At 40.9% G+C, this 15,192-nt stretch overlaps 1 protein-coding gene across 7 annotated transcripts in view; it reads left to right on the top strand.

Moving 5' to 3' along the window:
* Window positions 1-15,192, top strand: part of RREB1 (ras responsive element binding protein 1) — a 124,591-nt gene that overhangs the window by 67,386 nt on the left and 42,013 nt on the right. For all 7 annotated transcript variants that reach the window (XM_063096607.1, XM_063096606.1, XM_063096604.1 and 4 more), the window contains 2 exons: window positions 1,080-1,169; window positions 2,091-2,254. In XM_063096607.1, coding sequence (XP_062952677.1) covers window positions 1,080-1,169; window positions 2,091-2,254 — 254 coding nt within the window. The remainder of the gene's footprint in view (window positions 1-1,079; window positions 1,170-2,090; window positions 2,255-15,192) is intronic.

The raw sequence follows: 15,192 nt of genomic DNA, 5'->3' as shown, positions 1-15,192 counted from the left end.
CTGATTCAGCGTGTCGAAAGTCTAGTCCAGAAATGTGTATTTCAGAAAGCTCCCCAGGTCATTCTGCTGATCTTTGGAAACCCTCTGATCTTAGTCTCTGAGCATCCCAATTCCAGATTCCTGGGATAGGTGTCCAAGCCTGGATCCAGTTAGTTTTGGGGATGGAGACAGGGACCTGTGGTGCTTAGGGACTGTGTGCATGAGGAGATCATAGTGGGCACAGCCTAGCAACCCTCCACGAATCTTTTGGAAAGCAGAGCTGCAACAGAGGGTTAGTGAAGGAGGCTGGTCTTCTCCTTAGGAAGGTGAAATGTATTGGCGTGAAGGAAGCTCATCTTGTCTGTTTTGCAGGAACGTAAAATGAGCCACATTGCTGAGTAGTGAGCTGCTTCATTGTCACCCTCTGCGGAAGTCCTCACTTTGGGTCATCATTCCTATCAAAATTTTGACAGGGACAGCATTCTTATTCTTATTCTTATTTCTTATTTACTAATATCATCAAGCATATGCTAGCAGTGGGCAAAAGAACTATGTTCTGCCTGTTGGGTGCACAGCTGGGCACAGAGGGCTCCTGCTATTGGTGGGCTGGGTTTTTCTAAGTTGTTCAGTACCTCGCATGTATTCCTGCAGGCCTGGAGACCTGACAGAAAATAGTGCCTGAAGCCTGGGCCAGACTTGGGGAGAAATTTATTCCTTTTCTGGCTCTGCTGTGACTTGATGCTTCATGTTTCACCGTCACTGATGATTAAGTGATGTCTGTGTAATGAGAATGCTAATATTTATTGAGCACTTACTATATACCAAGCACTGTTCTAGTGCTTTACATGTGTTAATTTAATCTGCATCACAGCACAGTGTGGTAAATGCTATTATTTTTCCCATGTTACAAGCCAGGAAACTAGGGGCACACAGGACAGTGACTTGCCCAGCCTCACACCTAGAAAAGCTCCAAAGTGGTCACAGAGTTGCCCTCAGCTGCTTAGACATAGTTCTTGAGACTTAGGTGCTTATTACGTAAATAAAAGACACTAGTTTACTGTGATTTGACATTTCTCCTTCCTTTTAATCTCTCTTTTTAGGAAACGAAAGAGGAGAGGTCTTCCTATAACTGCCCCCTGTGTGAAAAGATTTGCACTACCCAGCATCAGTTGACTATGCACATTCGTCAGGTTGGCTGCTGCTTTTGTGTTTTTATTTTAAATTATTCTTCATTAACAGAGGGCAAGATGATTGGATTCTAACGGATAAAATTGTAGCTGTGATTAATTTGGATTTAATATTTTAATGATCTTGGCAGGTGGATATAAAATCATCTTTGTGTGTTCAGGTTACTGTGACAGAGTCCCAGATGAACACAGAATGCCTTTTCAGAATTTAACAAACATCTAGTTAGCTGACCACCTCTATAGGGGAAGACGTTTTTGTGTGCGTTCACGTGCATGTGTGTGTGTGGCTGGCCAGCATGGGGATCTGAACCCCTGACCTTGGTGTTGTAAGGCTACGCCAAACAAAATCTTGGGCTGGCTGGTTAGCTCTTACCGGCCAGCCACCAAGCAACCGATCAATAATAAATAAATAATAAATAAATAATTTTTTTTTAAAAAAGTGTTTCCTTTCGCCATAGTTCGGAGTGCAAAACTCTTTGCTCTGTGCAGATTTCAGTTCTCTTTCTCTGACAGCCAGCCTGAGTCATCACACTGGAAGAAGGGATATTGGCTCTTAATGTGAGGACCATATATCGTGTATATTTCACTTATTTGTTTCATAGATGAGAATCTTTCTGCTCATAGGTGTGGTCAGTTTATCTGTATGTGTTTCAGCAAAAGACCTGCAGGACTCCACCTCTTTCTGAGCTTTGCAGCAGAAGTATTTTTCAAAACTGAAACATGGGAAAGGAAGAAGATCGTACAAAATATTTATTTGCTCATCTTCCTTATAGATTTTGACCCTTCAGAAAGATACTTAAAACAAAACAGAAATGGCCAAGAAATTTCACTGGTCTTTTTATAAAGTTCTGTCTCTGTGTTTCCTAATAGCTGAGTTTCTGACCCCTGTTCTCAAGTGACCACTGTGGTGATTGCTTTCTGCAGCACAACACGGACACTGGAGGCGCCGACCACTCATGCAGCATCTGCGGGAAGTCGCTGAGCTCGGCCAGCTCCCTGGACCGCCACATGCTGGTGCACTCTGGCGAGAGGCCTTACAAATGTACCGTGTGTGGTCAGTCTTTCACCACCAATGGGAACATGCACAGGTGAGTGAGACCAGCCTTCGTCCGGGTAGCTGCTGGTACTTGGAGTTTGATAGACAATGGCCTCTCAGCCACAAGAGGACTTGCCTATAGGTACAGAGAGTTCTCGAGTTCTGTTCATCAAATGAAAAAGCCAGAGATGGTCTTCAGAGTATGCACCTTTAGAGGTGTCTGATCATGAGAAACAGAAATACCTGGGCAAGGTCTTTGGCCCCTCGGGGTTCTTCAGGAGGAAACACAGAGTCATTCCCCTTTCCCAACTGGAGTTTCTTTGTTTGGGTGCCAAAAGTGAGCAGCTTATCATATACAGAGGAAGACACAGGGAGCAGCATTCATGTAACCCTGCCCTTTAATAAACATTGCATGTGCTTACCAGATTCCCCACAGATCATTTCCTTGCAAAAAAATTTCTGGGGCCTTTTAATAAATAGTTAAGTGGCCTGGTCCTGGAACTTCAGGATAAGATAGGATAAAACGAAGAAAAAGGAAATCTGATAAATGTCAGGAAATTACTTACTGAGAGAGAAAGATGTTCACTCAGAGGTGGGAGAGAGTACAGTGGTGGACATATTAAAATTCTGTGGGAATGAACCAATGGAAAATATACTTGATAAAGTGATTGCATGTGTTTTGAGGGGTTATAACAAAGAATTTTTAAATGCTCACTTTTTTTTTACACAAACATTTTAGGAACATTGAAACTCTAGGAAGGGTGGGGGGAAAGGTGCTCATAATTTAACTTCTCAGAAAATCAGGCTATTTTTATTTTTTCATATTTTCTTATTATTTTCCTTTTAAAAAGTTGAGTAACATTTTTTACATACTTATTTCAAAAGAAAACTTTATATAGCTATTGTGAAATTAATATACTAGTTATGTTTGATTATATATAAATACTAAAATGAGATGGTCTGGTTTATTCCACCTAATATGATTTTATGAGCCACAGATGGTACACTTGGGACTTAATCTCTTTGTACTCAGTTTGATCATTTTTAAAATGAGATTTTTAATAGTGTCTACTTCATTAAATTAGGATGAGGATTAGGAGATTATGAGTTTAGCACAGTTTCTGGCACGTAGTAAGCACTCCATAAATGTTATCTATTATTATTGTCATTTGCATTTCTAAGTACAGCTGCAGTAATTTAAAGCCTATGGATTTCTCAGCCTAAACTCCTAGAAGTGACGTATAGTAAGACTTCATGATGGGTATGAATGTTTTAAAGAATTTTTATAGTGTTTTGCTTTTTTTTTTTCCCCTTCTCATGTACATTTCAATGACGCAGAGGATGGGTCATCCTCTCTGCCCCTCCTCACCTCCTTGGAGTGATTTTGGAGTAAATAGTGTTGCTATTTTTTAATGCCCTGCTTTACGTTGTAGCTTTCTGTTTTTTACCACCACGTCAGCCTCTTGGTACCATGTTACCCTCTGCGTAGGCCTGTTCCTTCTATTCCCCACTCCCGCAAAAAACTCCTTTGTCCTTTGCCTCTTTGTTCTTCTCAGAATCTGGTCCTAGAGGTCTTGCCTGTTTCTCCACTCTTCCCTACTGAGCCCCTGCACAGGAGAACTCCCCCCGGGCCAGCTCTGAATTGGCCAGTGCGATGGGCATGTCAGTGGAAGGACCCTCCTCGTGACTGTTCCGCTGACTGCTGTGATCCTCTGTGAGATGGCTCTGGCCTGACGAGATGTCCTGATTTGGAAAAATTCCATTTTGAGACCGTGTCCATGATTGAATATGGAACATGTTAAACACTCCTAGAGAAGACGTCGTTACTGTCTTCTGCAGTGGGTCTCTGTCTCTGGCAGTGCCTTTTACAGATCACCACCACTGAAGCTGCATGTCCTGTCAGGCACTGGCTTAAACACATTGCTCTATTCTATTTTTTACATCTTTATTGAGATATAATTTAGATACCATACATTTCACTCATTTAAAGCATACAGTTCAATGGGTTTTTTTGTTGTCAAATAATAGTTCATTGTGTGGATGGATAAACCACATTTTGTTTATTCGTTCCTTGGTTGATGGACATTTCTTTTGTTTCCACTTTCTGGCCATTGTGAATAATGCTGCTTGTGAACGTTCTTATACAACTTTTTGTGTGGACCTGTGTTTTTAATTTCTCTTGGTAGACAGGAGTGAAATTGCTGGGTCATGTGGTAACTCCATATTTAACATTATGAGGAACTTCCAAAGTACTCCTGAGTTTCATAGTTCTAGTCCTTACATTTAAGTTTATGATCCATTGGTATTTGTGTGTAGTGTAAAGAAGGGATCCAAGTTAAGTCTTTCGTACTACTTATTGAAAAGACTTTTCGTTCCCCATCAATTGTCTTGCCACCCTTGTCAAAATTAAATTGACTGTAAATGTAAGAGTTTATTTTTCTTAGTTCTGTTCCATTGATCCTGTATATCTATCCTAAGACCAGTACAATACTGTATTGATTACTTGTAGCTTTTTGTGTAAGTTTTGAAGTCAGGAAGTATGAGTCCTTCAACTTAGATTCAAAATTGTTTTGGCTCTTCTGGGTTGCTTGCATTTCTGTGTGAATATTAGGATCAGCTTGTCAGTTTGCACAAAGAAAAGGTAATTGGGTTAATTATAGGGATTGCGTTCAAGCTGTAGAGCAGTTTGGGGTTATTGCCATTTTAATCAGTCTTCCAATTCATGAACATGGATGTTTTTCCATTTATTTAGGTCTTCCTGGATTTCTTTCAACAATGTCTTATAGTTTTCAGAGTATAAGTTTTATATTTATTAAATTTATTCCTAGGTGTTTTTTTCTTTTTGGTGGTATTATAAGTGGAATTGTTTTCTAATTTCATTTTTCAATTGTTCATTACATATACATATACAGTTCAAATTTATATATTGATCTTGTTTCCTGCAACATTTCTGACCTCATTTATTCATTCTATTCCTTAGGATTTTCCATATATAAGATTATGTCATTTGCAGATAGAGATAGTTTTGCTTCATCCTTTCCAGTCTAGATGCCTTTTACTTCTTTTTCTTGCCTATTTGCCATTGCTAGAACCTACAGTGCAATGTTAAATAGAAGTGAAGAGAATGGACATCCTTGTCTTATTTCTGATCTTAGGAAGAAAGATTTCAGTCTTTCCCCATTAAACCTGATGTCAGTTGTGGGCTTTTTGTAAATGCTCTTTATCAGTTTGAAGAAGTTGCTTTCTATTCCTAGTTTGAGTTTTTATCATGAACAGGTGTTGGATGTTGTCAAATGAGTTTTTGCATCTTATGGTCTGGTTATTTTGTCCTTTATTCTGTTCTGTTCTATTTTGGATGTTTTAAATAAGCTAATGGAAAAAAATATTTCTGATGTTTAAACTAACCTTGTTCCTAGGATAAATCTCACTAGGTCATAGTATATAATCATTTTCACATGTTGATGGATTTGATTTGCTAGTATTTTATTAAAGGTTTTTGTGTCTATATTTACAAGAGATACTGGTCTGTAGTTTTCTTGTGATGTCTTCATGGTTTAGTATCAGAATAATAGTAGACTTTTAGAATGAGCTGGGAAGCATTCTCCCTCTTTTTTTGAAAAGTTTGTGAAGAGTTGGTATTAATTCTTCTTTAAATGTTTGGTAGAATTCGCCACGGCTTTTCTTTCTGGTTAGTTTTTAATTACAAATTTTATCTTTTTACTTGTTATAGGTCTGTTCTGATTTTCAGTTTCTTCTTGAGTCAGTTTTAGTAGTTTATGTCTTTCTAGGAATGAGAGTTTTTCTCTTTTTCGCTTTAGCTAGTTAAACATTTTCTCAGTCTAGCTAAACATTTGTCAATTTTGTGGCTCTATTCAAAGAACCAACTTTTGGTTTCATTGATTTTCATCTATTTTTCTTTGCTCTAGTTATTAATTTTCTGCTCTAACATTATTCTTTCCCTCCTTCTGCTTGCTTTAGGTTTAGTTTGCTCTTCTTTTTCCAGTGTTGTAAAGTATAAGATTGGATTATTGACTTGAGAATTTATTTTTTAAGATAGGCATTCACAGCTGTACGTTTCCCTTTCAGCATTGCTTGAGGTGCATCCCAAAAGTTTTTGTATATTGTTTTCTTTTTCATTCATCCCAACTTTTTTTTGAATTTCCCTTGTGATTTCCTCTTTGACCCATTTGTTCATTTAAGAGTGTGTTGTTCAATTTCCACAAATTTGTGACTTCACAGATTTCTTCCTGTCGTCGATTTCTAATTTTATTCCATTATAGTTGGAGAATCATACTTTGTATGATTTCAGTCCTTATGAATTTATTGAGGATTGTTTCATCATCTAGCATATGGTCTATCCTGGGCATGTTCCACGTCTCTTTGCGAAGAGTGTGTACTTGTTTCTGCTGTTGTTGGGTGGAGTGTTCTGTAGATTTGCTGGTAGGTTGGTTTATGGCTTTGCTCATGTCTTCCATTTCCTCGTTCATCTCTATTTTTATGTGCTCTACCTTGTGAGGATTTTATAATAGTTATCCCATTTTGCAGATGAGGAAGGTATCAAAGTAATAGTGCTAAGATTTGAACATAGGCTCTCTGGCTTCAGAGGCCATGCTTCGAACAACTGTATGAGAAATAATCGATGTAGCTTTCAGGTTTTTCATGTGAGAAAAAAGCACTCCTTCATTCTTTTCCCCAGTCTCAATACAAGTCTGTGCTGTCATAGAGCATTATTTTTAACACTAAACTATTTCTGTCATCCTACTAGTATAGTGTGCTGTGTATGCTAAGCGTGGAATAGCTTTGGGGGAAAACATTTCACATACGTAAACCGTGTTATGAGCACAGGTCTAACCAGCTGAGCCACCGGCCAGCTCTATGGGGGGCAACCTTTTTAACTGAAGTTTATTACTGTGTGTTGTTTGGGTGTACATGGATAGACTTAGAAATGACCTTGAATTATTTTATAGCACAGCCCTTGATATTATCCTAAGATGCATTTCTCATTTATCAACACTGTCTATTGGAGTTATTTATAAATATTTTTTAAAGGCAGGCCTTAGGGATGTTTGTTTGTGATAATTTTTGGTCGTGTACTGATTTTTATTTATTGCGAGGCATCTTGATTTGGAGAAGAGAGTCAAATTGTTGGAAGCTGAGTTCTATCCTAACTCTGTAGAACGTTTGCAGAAGTCTCTTAACTTTTTGACACTTCAACAAAACAGTTTGGTGATATCTTATTTAGAACTTGGGCTCAATTCAAACAGTGTTCTGAAAGGGTTCTGAAAGCTTATAGTGTACTATGAACATGTCCTGGGTGGGGGGTATTTCTGAGTCTGTATTGTTAGAGCTGAAAGCAATGTAGTGACATGTGTGAGAAGCGTGCCACTACTGGCTGTGTGACCCTAGACACGTTATTTGGCCTCTCTGTGTCTCAGTTACTTCATCTGTAAAAGGTAATATTATCTGTACCTACCTCATGGAAATGTAGCAGGAAATGAATTAATACCTGCAAAGCACTTAGGGTAGTGCTTGTTAAATGGTATGTATAAATAAGTGGTTACTAATATTATTATTGCTGTATGTGCCATGGAGGGAAAAATATAATAAGTAAACACTTACATGATGCCAGAAAATGAGAGATTTTCCATTTTTCATTTGTTTTGTTTTTTACGATACTAAATCTGTAATTTAAGTAACAGAAATTTATTTGGAACATTTGAGGTTGTTACCCTACGTTTATGTTGTCTTCTCCGAAGAAAATTGCAGCTAACGGGTTAAAAGAACATTCGGTTTTTGGTAATCAATCACAATAAAGTCATTACCACCTTCATTTGTTGGTGAAGCTGTACTTTTGGAAAAAAAATTATAAAAATGTGAAAGCACTTTCAAAAATGTGCCAGAGAAAGTGGAGTTAGATTTATTTGCCCCAGTGGATCTGTTCCAGAATCCGAGACTCCAGAACTGAGCTGTGATCTCTCCCAAGCTCATACCTGTGTTACATTAATCAGGAGCCAGACCTGCCTTGGGACGTGTGTGCAGGAATTAAAGAGAGTAATGAAAACTCAGGTTCTGCTGAGCGGGGAGGGAAAGCCATCGACTGTGAGAGTTTGGCACCTAAGACCAAAGTTATTTTTCTCATTCCCTTTCCACTGCCACTAGTCATTTTATGAGTATATGTTGATTATCTTTGTTTATAAGGCCAGTCAAGCTTTTTGTAGAGTTTCCTTTATCTTGGTTTTATAAGAGGACACTCGATAGAATTGCTATGTGAGTGAAAGTAAAATAGAATTCACAGAACGCAGTAGCATGCTAAATTATGTTATAGTAGAAGTACTCATGGTGATAGCTGCTTTGTAGCACTGATAAAGGGCAAAACAACTTATGCTTTAAGTCTAGTAAATTAATTTACATGATATTTTAAAAGTAATTATATTAGGGAGGTGAGAGTGACACTGATTCCAGTTTACTTTGAGAAAGGTTGGGGGAGAGACCTTCTTAATTAAGTACCACATCTGGTACAATTTTTCAAACTGCCACTTCCCTGTCTGCAAATTCTCATGTTTTTGAGGTTTGAAAATCTTTTTTCCCAAACCTTTCTAACCACAGCTTAGTTCCTGAGCAGAATAATAGTTTGCCATTAAGCGCAAAACATGTATCACGGAAACATCACCGTGGCTCCAGCTCTTAACTTCCCAGAACTCTTTATCAGTTGCTCCCACGTTGAAAATTTGGATTGAGTGGTGCTTGTCATCCAAAACAAACTTGGGAAACTGAGCCAGAGCATGCCCTCTGGGAGGGCTCAGTGTAGGAAAAACATCACCAAGCTTGCAGTTTGCAAAACTTTTTCCAGAAAGTGCTGGGCCACAAAGCCATGAAGAAAGTGATACTTAAAAGAGAGAATTGAAATGGACCTCATTTGGAATAAATCGCATCTCTAAAGTGGGTATTTTTCTTTTGCAGACCATAGTTACCTTGGGAAAATAGGAAATTAATTTCTATTTTGCTCCTCATTTTACAGACTATGGGCTTTTAACCTGTAGGAGAGTGGTGGAGTCTGTTATATATTTAAGGATGTGCCGAAGATCCTGGCAGGAGCATGCTTTCATGACTAACTTCTCCATTTATTTTCTGAAGAGCGGCGATGTATGAAGATGAAGAAGGAAAATCCCTGGAACTGTCTAGTAGTTTCGTCGTAGGCTTCCTTTCCCACTGCAATGGGCACAATTTTTTCCGTTGCTAAGTATAGGAGACATAGGCCCTGAGGATGCCGCTGGATAATGGATAGTCTTCAGCAACAGAGGCTTATCTGTTCCTATTATGCTTGAAGAAAATATTAGCTGCACAGAAATGTGACCTACTCCATGACAAATGAGACCACAGAGGCTCTGAATTTAGCATCTACGCTCAGATGCTTAGGCTCAGCCAGCCCTTGGCATGCACAACTGAACTTGGGTATCTGGAACAGGTGGCCAGCATTAAACGAGAGAAGGAACAGAGGTAGGACAGTGTCTCAGAGAGCAGGGGACAGTCTCTTCTTTACCCCTGGTGCCCACCAAGAGGAAGGGCCCTGTGCACTTTGTGTCATGGTCATCTCGAGTTTCCGAGGACACCCTCTAACAGTTCTGGTACTTGCTCCTTCTCATGGATAGAGGTGACCACTCAGAGGTGCAGACAGTCCCATCTCGAAATGAGTGTCTTAATCACCAAGTGCCTGCTCCCTCTGCTGCCACATTGCTCTGCAGGAAGGAAGGTTCAGGCCAGTTCACATGGGAAGAAATTACTTCTTTGTAGGACAAAAATCTATGGGTCATCCAGGACTGTGTGTATGTTTTGTTTCTTTTGAAATATTTCTATAAAAAGGAGACGAAAAAAACATTTCAGTTATTTACAACAAAGGTATCTTGTTTCAAGGGGGGGAAGACAAATCAAAAGAAAATGTCCTTCAGGGATTACTCAGAGATCTCAACACATTTAACTCCACTCCAGGATCATAAATGTTCTGTGACCACACATGCAGCTCTCTAGAAAGATGGTTGAGGGGTTCGTGTAAATGAGATTTTAATGGTATATTATACAGTCAGCATAACATATGAGCAGTGCTGGACATAAATGTCCATAGGTTTATATATATCCTTATATTTGTTGGGTAGTCAGTGAATATTTGGTAGTTTCATGTTGATAGTACTTAGGTATCAAAGCAGTTTTCAGCATATTTAGTACTGTGTATACTGAAATACTCAGACATACAAGGGTACTTCAAAAAGTTGGTGGAAGGGTAGAATTGAAAGATAATACTAATCTTTCCACGAACTTTTTGAAGTACTCGTTGACTTCCGATATCATTGAGAAAGCTTTTCATTAGCAAGGTTTGCAACTTCCTCCTTCTTTAGTCAGAAAAAAAGAAAATCATTTAAGTATTGTCCCCCTGTCCTGGCCATTCCTTTCACACTCTCGCGAGTGTGTGCAGAGTCCTGTAATCCTCAGGGGGGACACTCACAGGTCAGCCACAGCACAGTGTCCGTGTTACCAGTTTCCTCCAATAGCGTTGTTCAGCTTTCACCACGTAAGCTTATTGTTTGATTATATTTGAACATTTTTAGCCTTCCTTTACATCTCATTGGCTGGAATTGACACCTATGTGCTTTACTGTCACTTTGGTAATGGTTTCAGTAAAGGCGGCGTTTTCTGTGGCACTTCTGAATCCTTCCTTTCTGGCCAGGGCTGACGAAGGATGCTGCATGGGATTGTCAAAAGAGACTCCATCCCTTCGTCCCTGATGGGGGGAACGCCCTTGATGGGCTCTGTCCTCACAGAGCCCAAGCCTCTGGCTCACATTTGATATTCAACAGATTATAGTTCCCTCCTTCCTCTCCTCTCGTGATACTTAACCCAGCAGTCCCTTCTGTATGCCAGTTAAGCATGTGGATTTACCAAAGCAAGAAAACAGACTCTGTGCCCTTTAGCAGCGGGGGTGACATAGGCTGCATTCGAAGAATGCAAGAGTGTGAGAATGGTGCTGTGTAGCGGAGCTGTGTGTCATGTCCTTGAATTTTCATTTCTCGATTGTGCAAATCCTACTTATTATTTGAACACTTACTTTTTTTTTTTTTGATTGCTTGTTCTGTTGTGTTCTTGTATTTTTTAGTGTGTATTTGCATATATAATATCAGATGAGATTGTGTGGTCCTATTCAGAATTTTTACTTTGCATTTTAGAAATCTATGAATAGTAGAAAGCTACCAGTATCTTCTGAGAAAAAGGGTAGGCAAGAATGATTTGTCACAGAATTTTATTATTTAAATAAAATATAAAGCATAAGAAAATACCAAAGCTGAAAGTTGGCCTATTTTAAGTCTCTTTTGTAGCCTCTTTGGTGTTTGCTAGATTTGACATTCTTCGAAACATTTTCCGTTTTGCTGTGTGTTTGTTCTTTTTTTTTTCTGATAGCTCTTAACAATCAGCATGGCTTATTTTATTTTTGTAAAAGAACATTTGGAAAATTTACTTGTGGCTAGTGCTTGCTTCTTATTATGAATTTCTTTCTGGAGGACCAGTTTGAGGTCAGTTATGCTGAAGAGAGAGCTCGCTCATAAAACCGCCCAAGCGTGTGGGTGTGTTATACACCAGTCAAGCCTTTTTTGTCCTATCCTGGTTTCTCAGATTTATGATCTAGTTCATAATTAGTTTTTTTCTCATTTGGTTAAGTGGATGCTAATGTTTATAACTTGGGTTTTTTTCTTTTCTCTTTTTTCCTTTTTTTAAAAGATGACCAGTAAAGGGATCTTAACCCTTGCCGTGGTGTCGTTAGCACCACGCTCACCCAGAGAGGTAACCGGCCATTCCTAAATAGGATCCGAACCCACGGCCTTGGTGTTATCAGCACCGCACCCTCCCAAGTGAGCCACGGGCCGGCCCTAACTTGAGTTTTTTTCTGTTTTGGCAGAGATGGTATTTGTCTATTAGTTTATTTTTGAAGATTAAGCATTTAGATACAAAAGAAATTTTCTCTTGAGTGCAGGCAGTGTGGTATTTTTGACATATGTTGGGGAATATTTCAAAAGCTCAGTCTTACCAGGCAAAACTGGTGGATGGCATCAAAATCTGGAGCATCGTGCTTGCCCACACTTGAACAACTCGGCAGTTGTCAGAGCTAGAAATTAGGTCACGAAAGGTAAGGGATGTGTCTGCTGGAGGCAGGGTGAGGAGGGGCGAGCTGGCCTCTGCTCCAGAGTGTGACACACCTGACCTCCTCTCCCACCATACCACTCGTCCAGTGTGCTGAGAACTTTGAATACATCCTGAATGTGTGTCCACTTTAGTTTTGTAACACGAAATTAGCAAAGTCAGGAGGAGGAGGAGGAGGAGAGGAGCCTGACTTCCAGCATTAGATCACAGACTGAAACCTGCAGGGTGCTGGATGCAGTTCTACTGCAGCACCTTGTTGGGCTTTATACCTTGCATTTTTCCGCCTTTGTTTAAATATCCAACCTGCCCAACCTGTTTGGGCTGAACAAGCTGGTGCGAGCAAACATCCAAATGTGCCCACTCCCTGTCAACGTTTTTCTGATTTGTTAAAGAAGGCGATTAGCAGTAACATCTGCCCCCACTTTCCCCACCAAAAAGTGAACAGGAAGCACAGAAAACTTAGCGTGTACGTTTATGCTACAGAGTCCCACCTCACCGCTGGCGTGTGTGCCGTGGGCTCTTCTCCTCGGCTTCTTCCAGGGCTCTGGGGCACTTAGTGGAGAGGTCGTTAGCCTTGAGTGGAAAGAGATTTTGTGTTTCCTTAAATGAGAGATGAAGTTGCATAATGAGTTCATTGGTGTGTGGTGTCAGCACTTAATTTTTATTCTTCATGCTTACATAACCCAGCTCGCTCACGAGGACTGCCGTTCCAATGTTATGGGCAGGAAGACTGAGGTCTGTGATACTGTGGGTTCAGCCAGGGTTAGAGGCCTTTCTTCCCAGGCTCCCTTTTTTCTTGGATGCAAAACCTTGACCTTGGTGTTGTAAGGCCACGCTCTCACCAGCTGGGCTAACTGACCAGCCTGCAGCCTCTCCTTTTAATTCTGTGTGTCATCTCTGGAAAGCACAGGCCATGTGTGCAGCACATCCACCCCGTTTAAAGAAAAGGTGTCCATGAACTGCCGTCGTCATAGAGAAGGGGCGCCCTGCCTCACGGGTTTTGGCAGGTGGTGTTTCTCTTTGGTTTCATTCATGGTCATGCACCCTCTGGTTTTGGTTCCCCTTTGTTCTCAGTTGTTTCTCAGTGGCCCTCAGCAGTGTAACGTGCTGTCCCTAGAGTGATGGTGACTCTTCCCACCACGCTTTCTCCTCCACCCACAGGCTGTGTCTTCCTCTTGCCTCTTTGGCACGTGGGAGACCGTCTCGAGTGGCCTGGCCTACACCCTTCCCGTCCCTCATTTGGAAAAAGCTGAGGAGAAGCAAATAGTGACTGAGCAGGACCTTATAATGAAGACGCTTGGCTCTTCCTCCTCTGCAAAGAGAAAACGAACGTGAATGACTGGGTTCTGTTGTCTTTAAGAAACCTAAAGCGAGTTCCTTTCAAAGCTGGAGCAAGAGATGGCCTCGGTGACTTCAGTGTTTCCGTTCCACCGTGAAGCTCGGGTTTGGGGTTGGTGTGATGGTGTTATTTTAGCCATTGCCACAGGGACCCGTTCTCAGTGGCAGGTGTGGTGATTACCTCTCTCAGAAGTAATGGCTTTGGGCTTTTGAGGCCACTTTGGAATGGCAACTTCAGTGGGGCTCCATCACTTAAGACTGTAGGTACAGGAGTCATTCCTGGGACCGGGCCAGCTGTGGGTGTGGGATTTGGACCCTGGGCTATGTGGGAAAGTTGAAGAAATCAAGGGAGGTTAGCCTGGAGAAGAAGCCAAGTCCATTACACCATGGCGGCTGCCCTGAAATATTTAAGGGACTGTCAGGTGGGAAAATGGTAACTTTCTGCCTTTTTCTCTGGCTTCTCCCCGGGAAGGTCCAAGCTGGTCAATTCCAGTTGTGCATGAATGAGAGAGTTCTCCTTGGGTGAGAGAGAGGCCGACTTGTCTAACCTCGGAGGTCTTTTGTTTTTTAAGACTTTGTTGTTTTATATGGAAATACATACTGTGTATCTTTGTGCATTTTGCAAACGGGTGTGGTGGGGCAAATAACATATGGAGAGAGTAATAAATGAAAAAAGTCATTTTAGCAAAACAAGAGCAGGCAGCAAAGGGAAAAAAAGCCTGAGAGGGTTTAGGGTGTGTTGATTCAGAGGTACTGCTGTTATGAATAGTGTCTTGGTTAAGAATAGTGTCTCGAGTCAAGCCTTTTAAAAGGTTGATATTGATTGACGTGGGCTGACTGCCAAGCTCCCCTCCCATTGGAGTTGAGAGTCAGGAGAGGAGGGAGGATCAGGGCCCTCTGTTTTCCAATAGACAGTCAATAGCTGAGAATGTCCCTTGACTGTTGTAAAGTCACTGGCTTCTGGTGTCAGCATGAAAGGAGGGGGATGCAGTAGCCAGAGGGTGCCCTTCTCCTACCTGAGGGATGGCTGGGACACGGAGGAAGAATATTCTTCAAGCATCATAAGTCCAGCTCAGCCCGCCAATGAGGAAGCATCTGTACCAAGAATCTAGAAAGGTGTTTACCCAGGACCAACCTAGAAAAGGAACTTCTTCTCCAGATACTGCAGAGGAAGCTGAGACAGGAGAGCAGAAACAAGGGTCCAGCCAGAAACACCATGCCTCCGAGTCTGGGGTCAGAGAGCAGCTCTGGGCCGACACACCATAGAGACGGAGAGCCCCCAAAAGCATTGGTTAACGGGGAACGTGACAGCAAAGCCCTGGAACACCCCTACTTCAATTCAAATTCCTTAACTGTTAACAAAACTTAGCTTTATCCTCACACTGGCAGCATCAGGGGTGCTATGCTTCAGTCAACAAGATGAGAGGAATTCTCTCTCTACTCTTAGGATGCATTGCCCTAGCATTT

The sequence above is a fragment of the Cynocephalus volans genome, chromosome 5 (genome assembly GCF_027409185.1).
Source record: "Cynocephalus volans isolate mCynVol1 chromosome 5, mCynVol1.pri, whole genome shotgun sequence".
Lineage (NCBI taxonomy): Eukaryota > Metazoa > Chordata > Mammalia > Dermoptera > Cynocephalidae > Cynocephalus > Cynocephalus volans.
The sequence above is the reverse complement of the archived record's forward strand: the minus strand, read 5'-3'. Positions and strand labels throughout refer to the sequence as shown.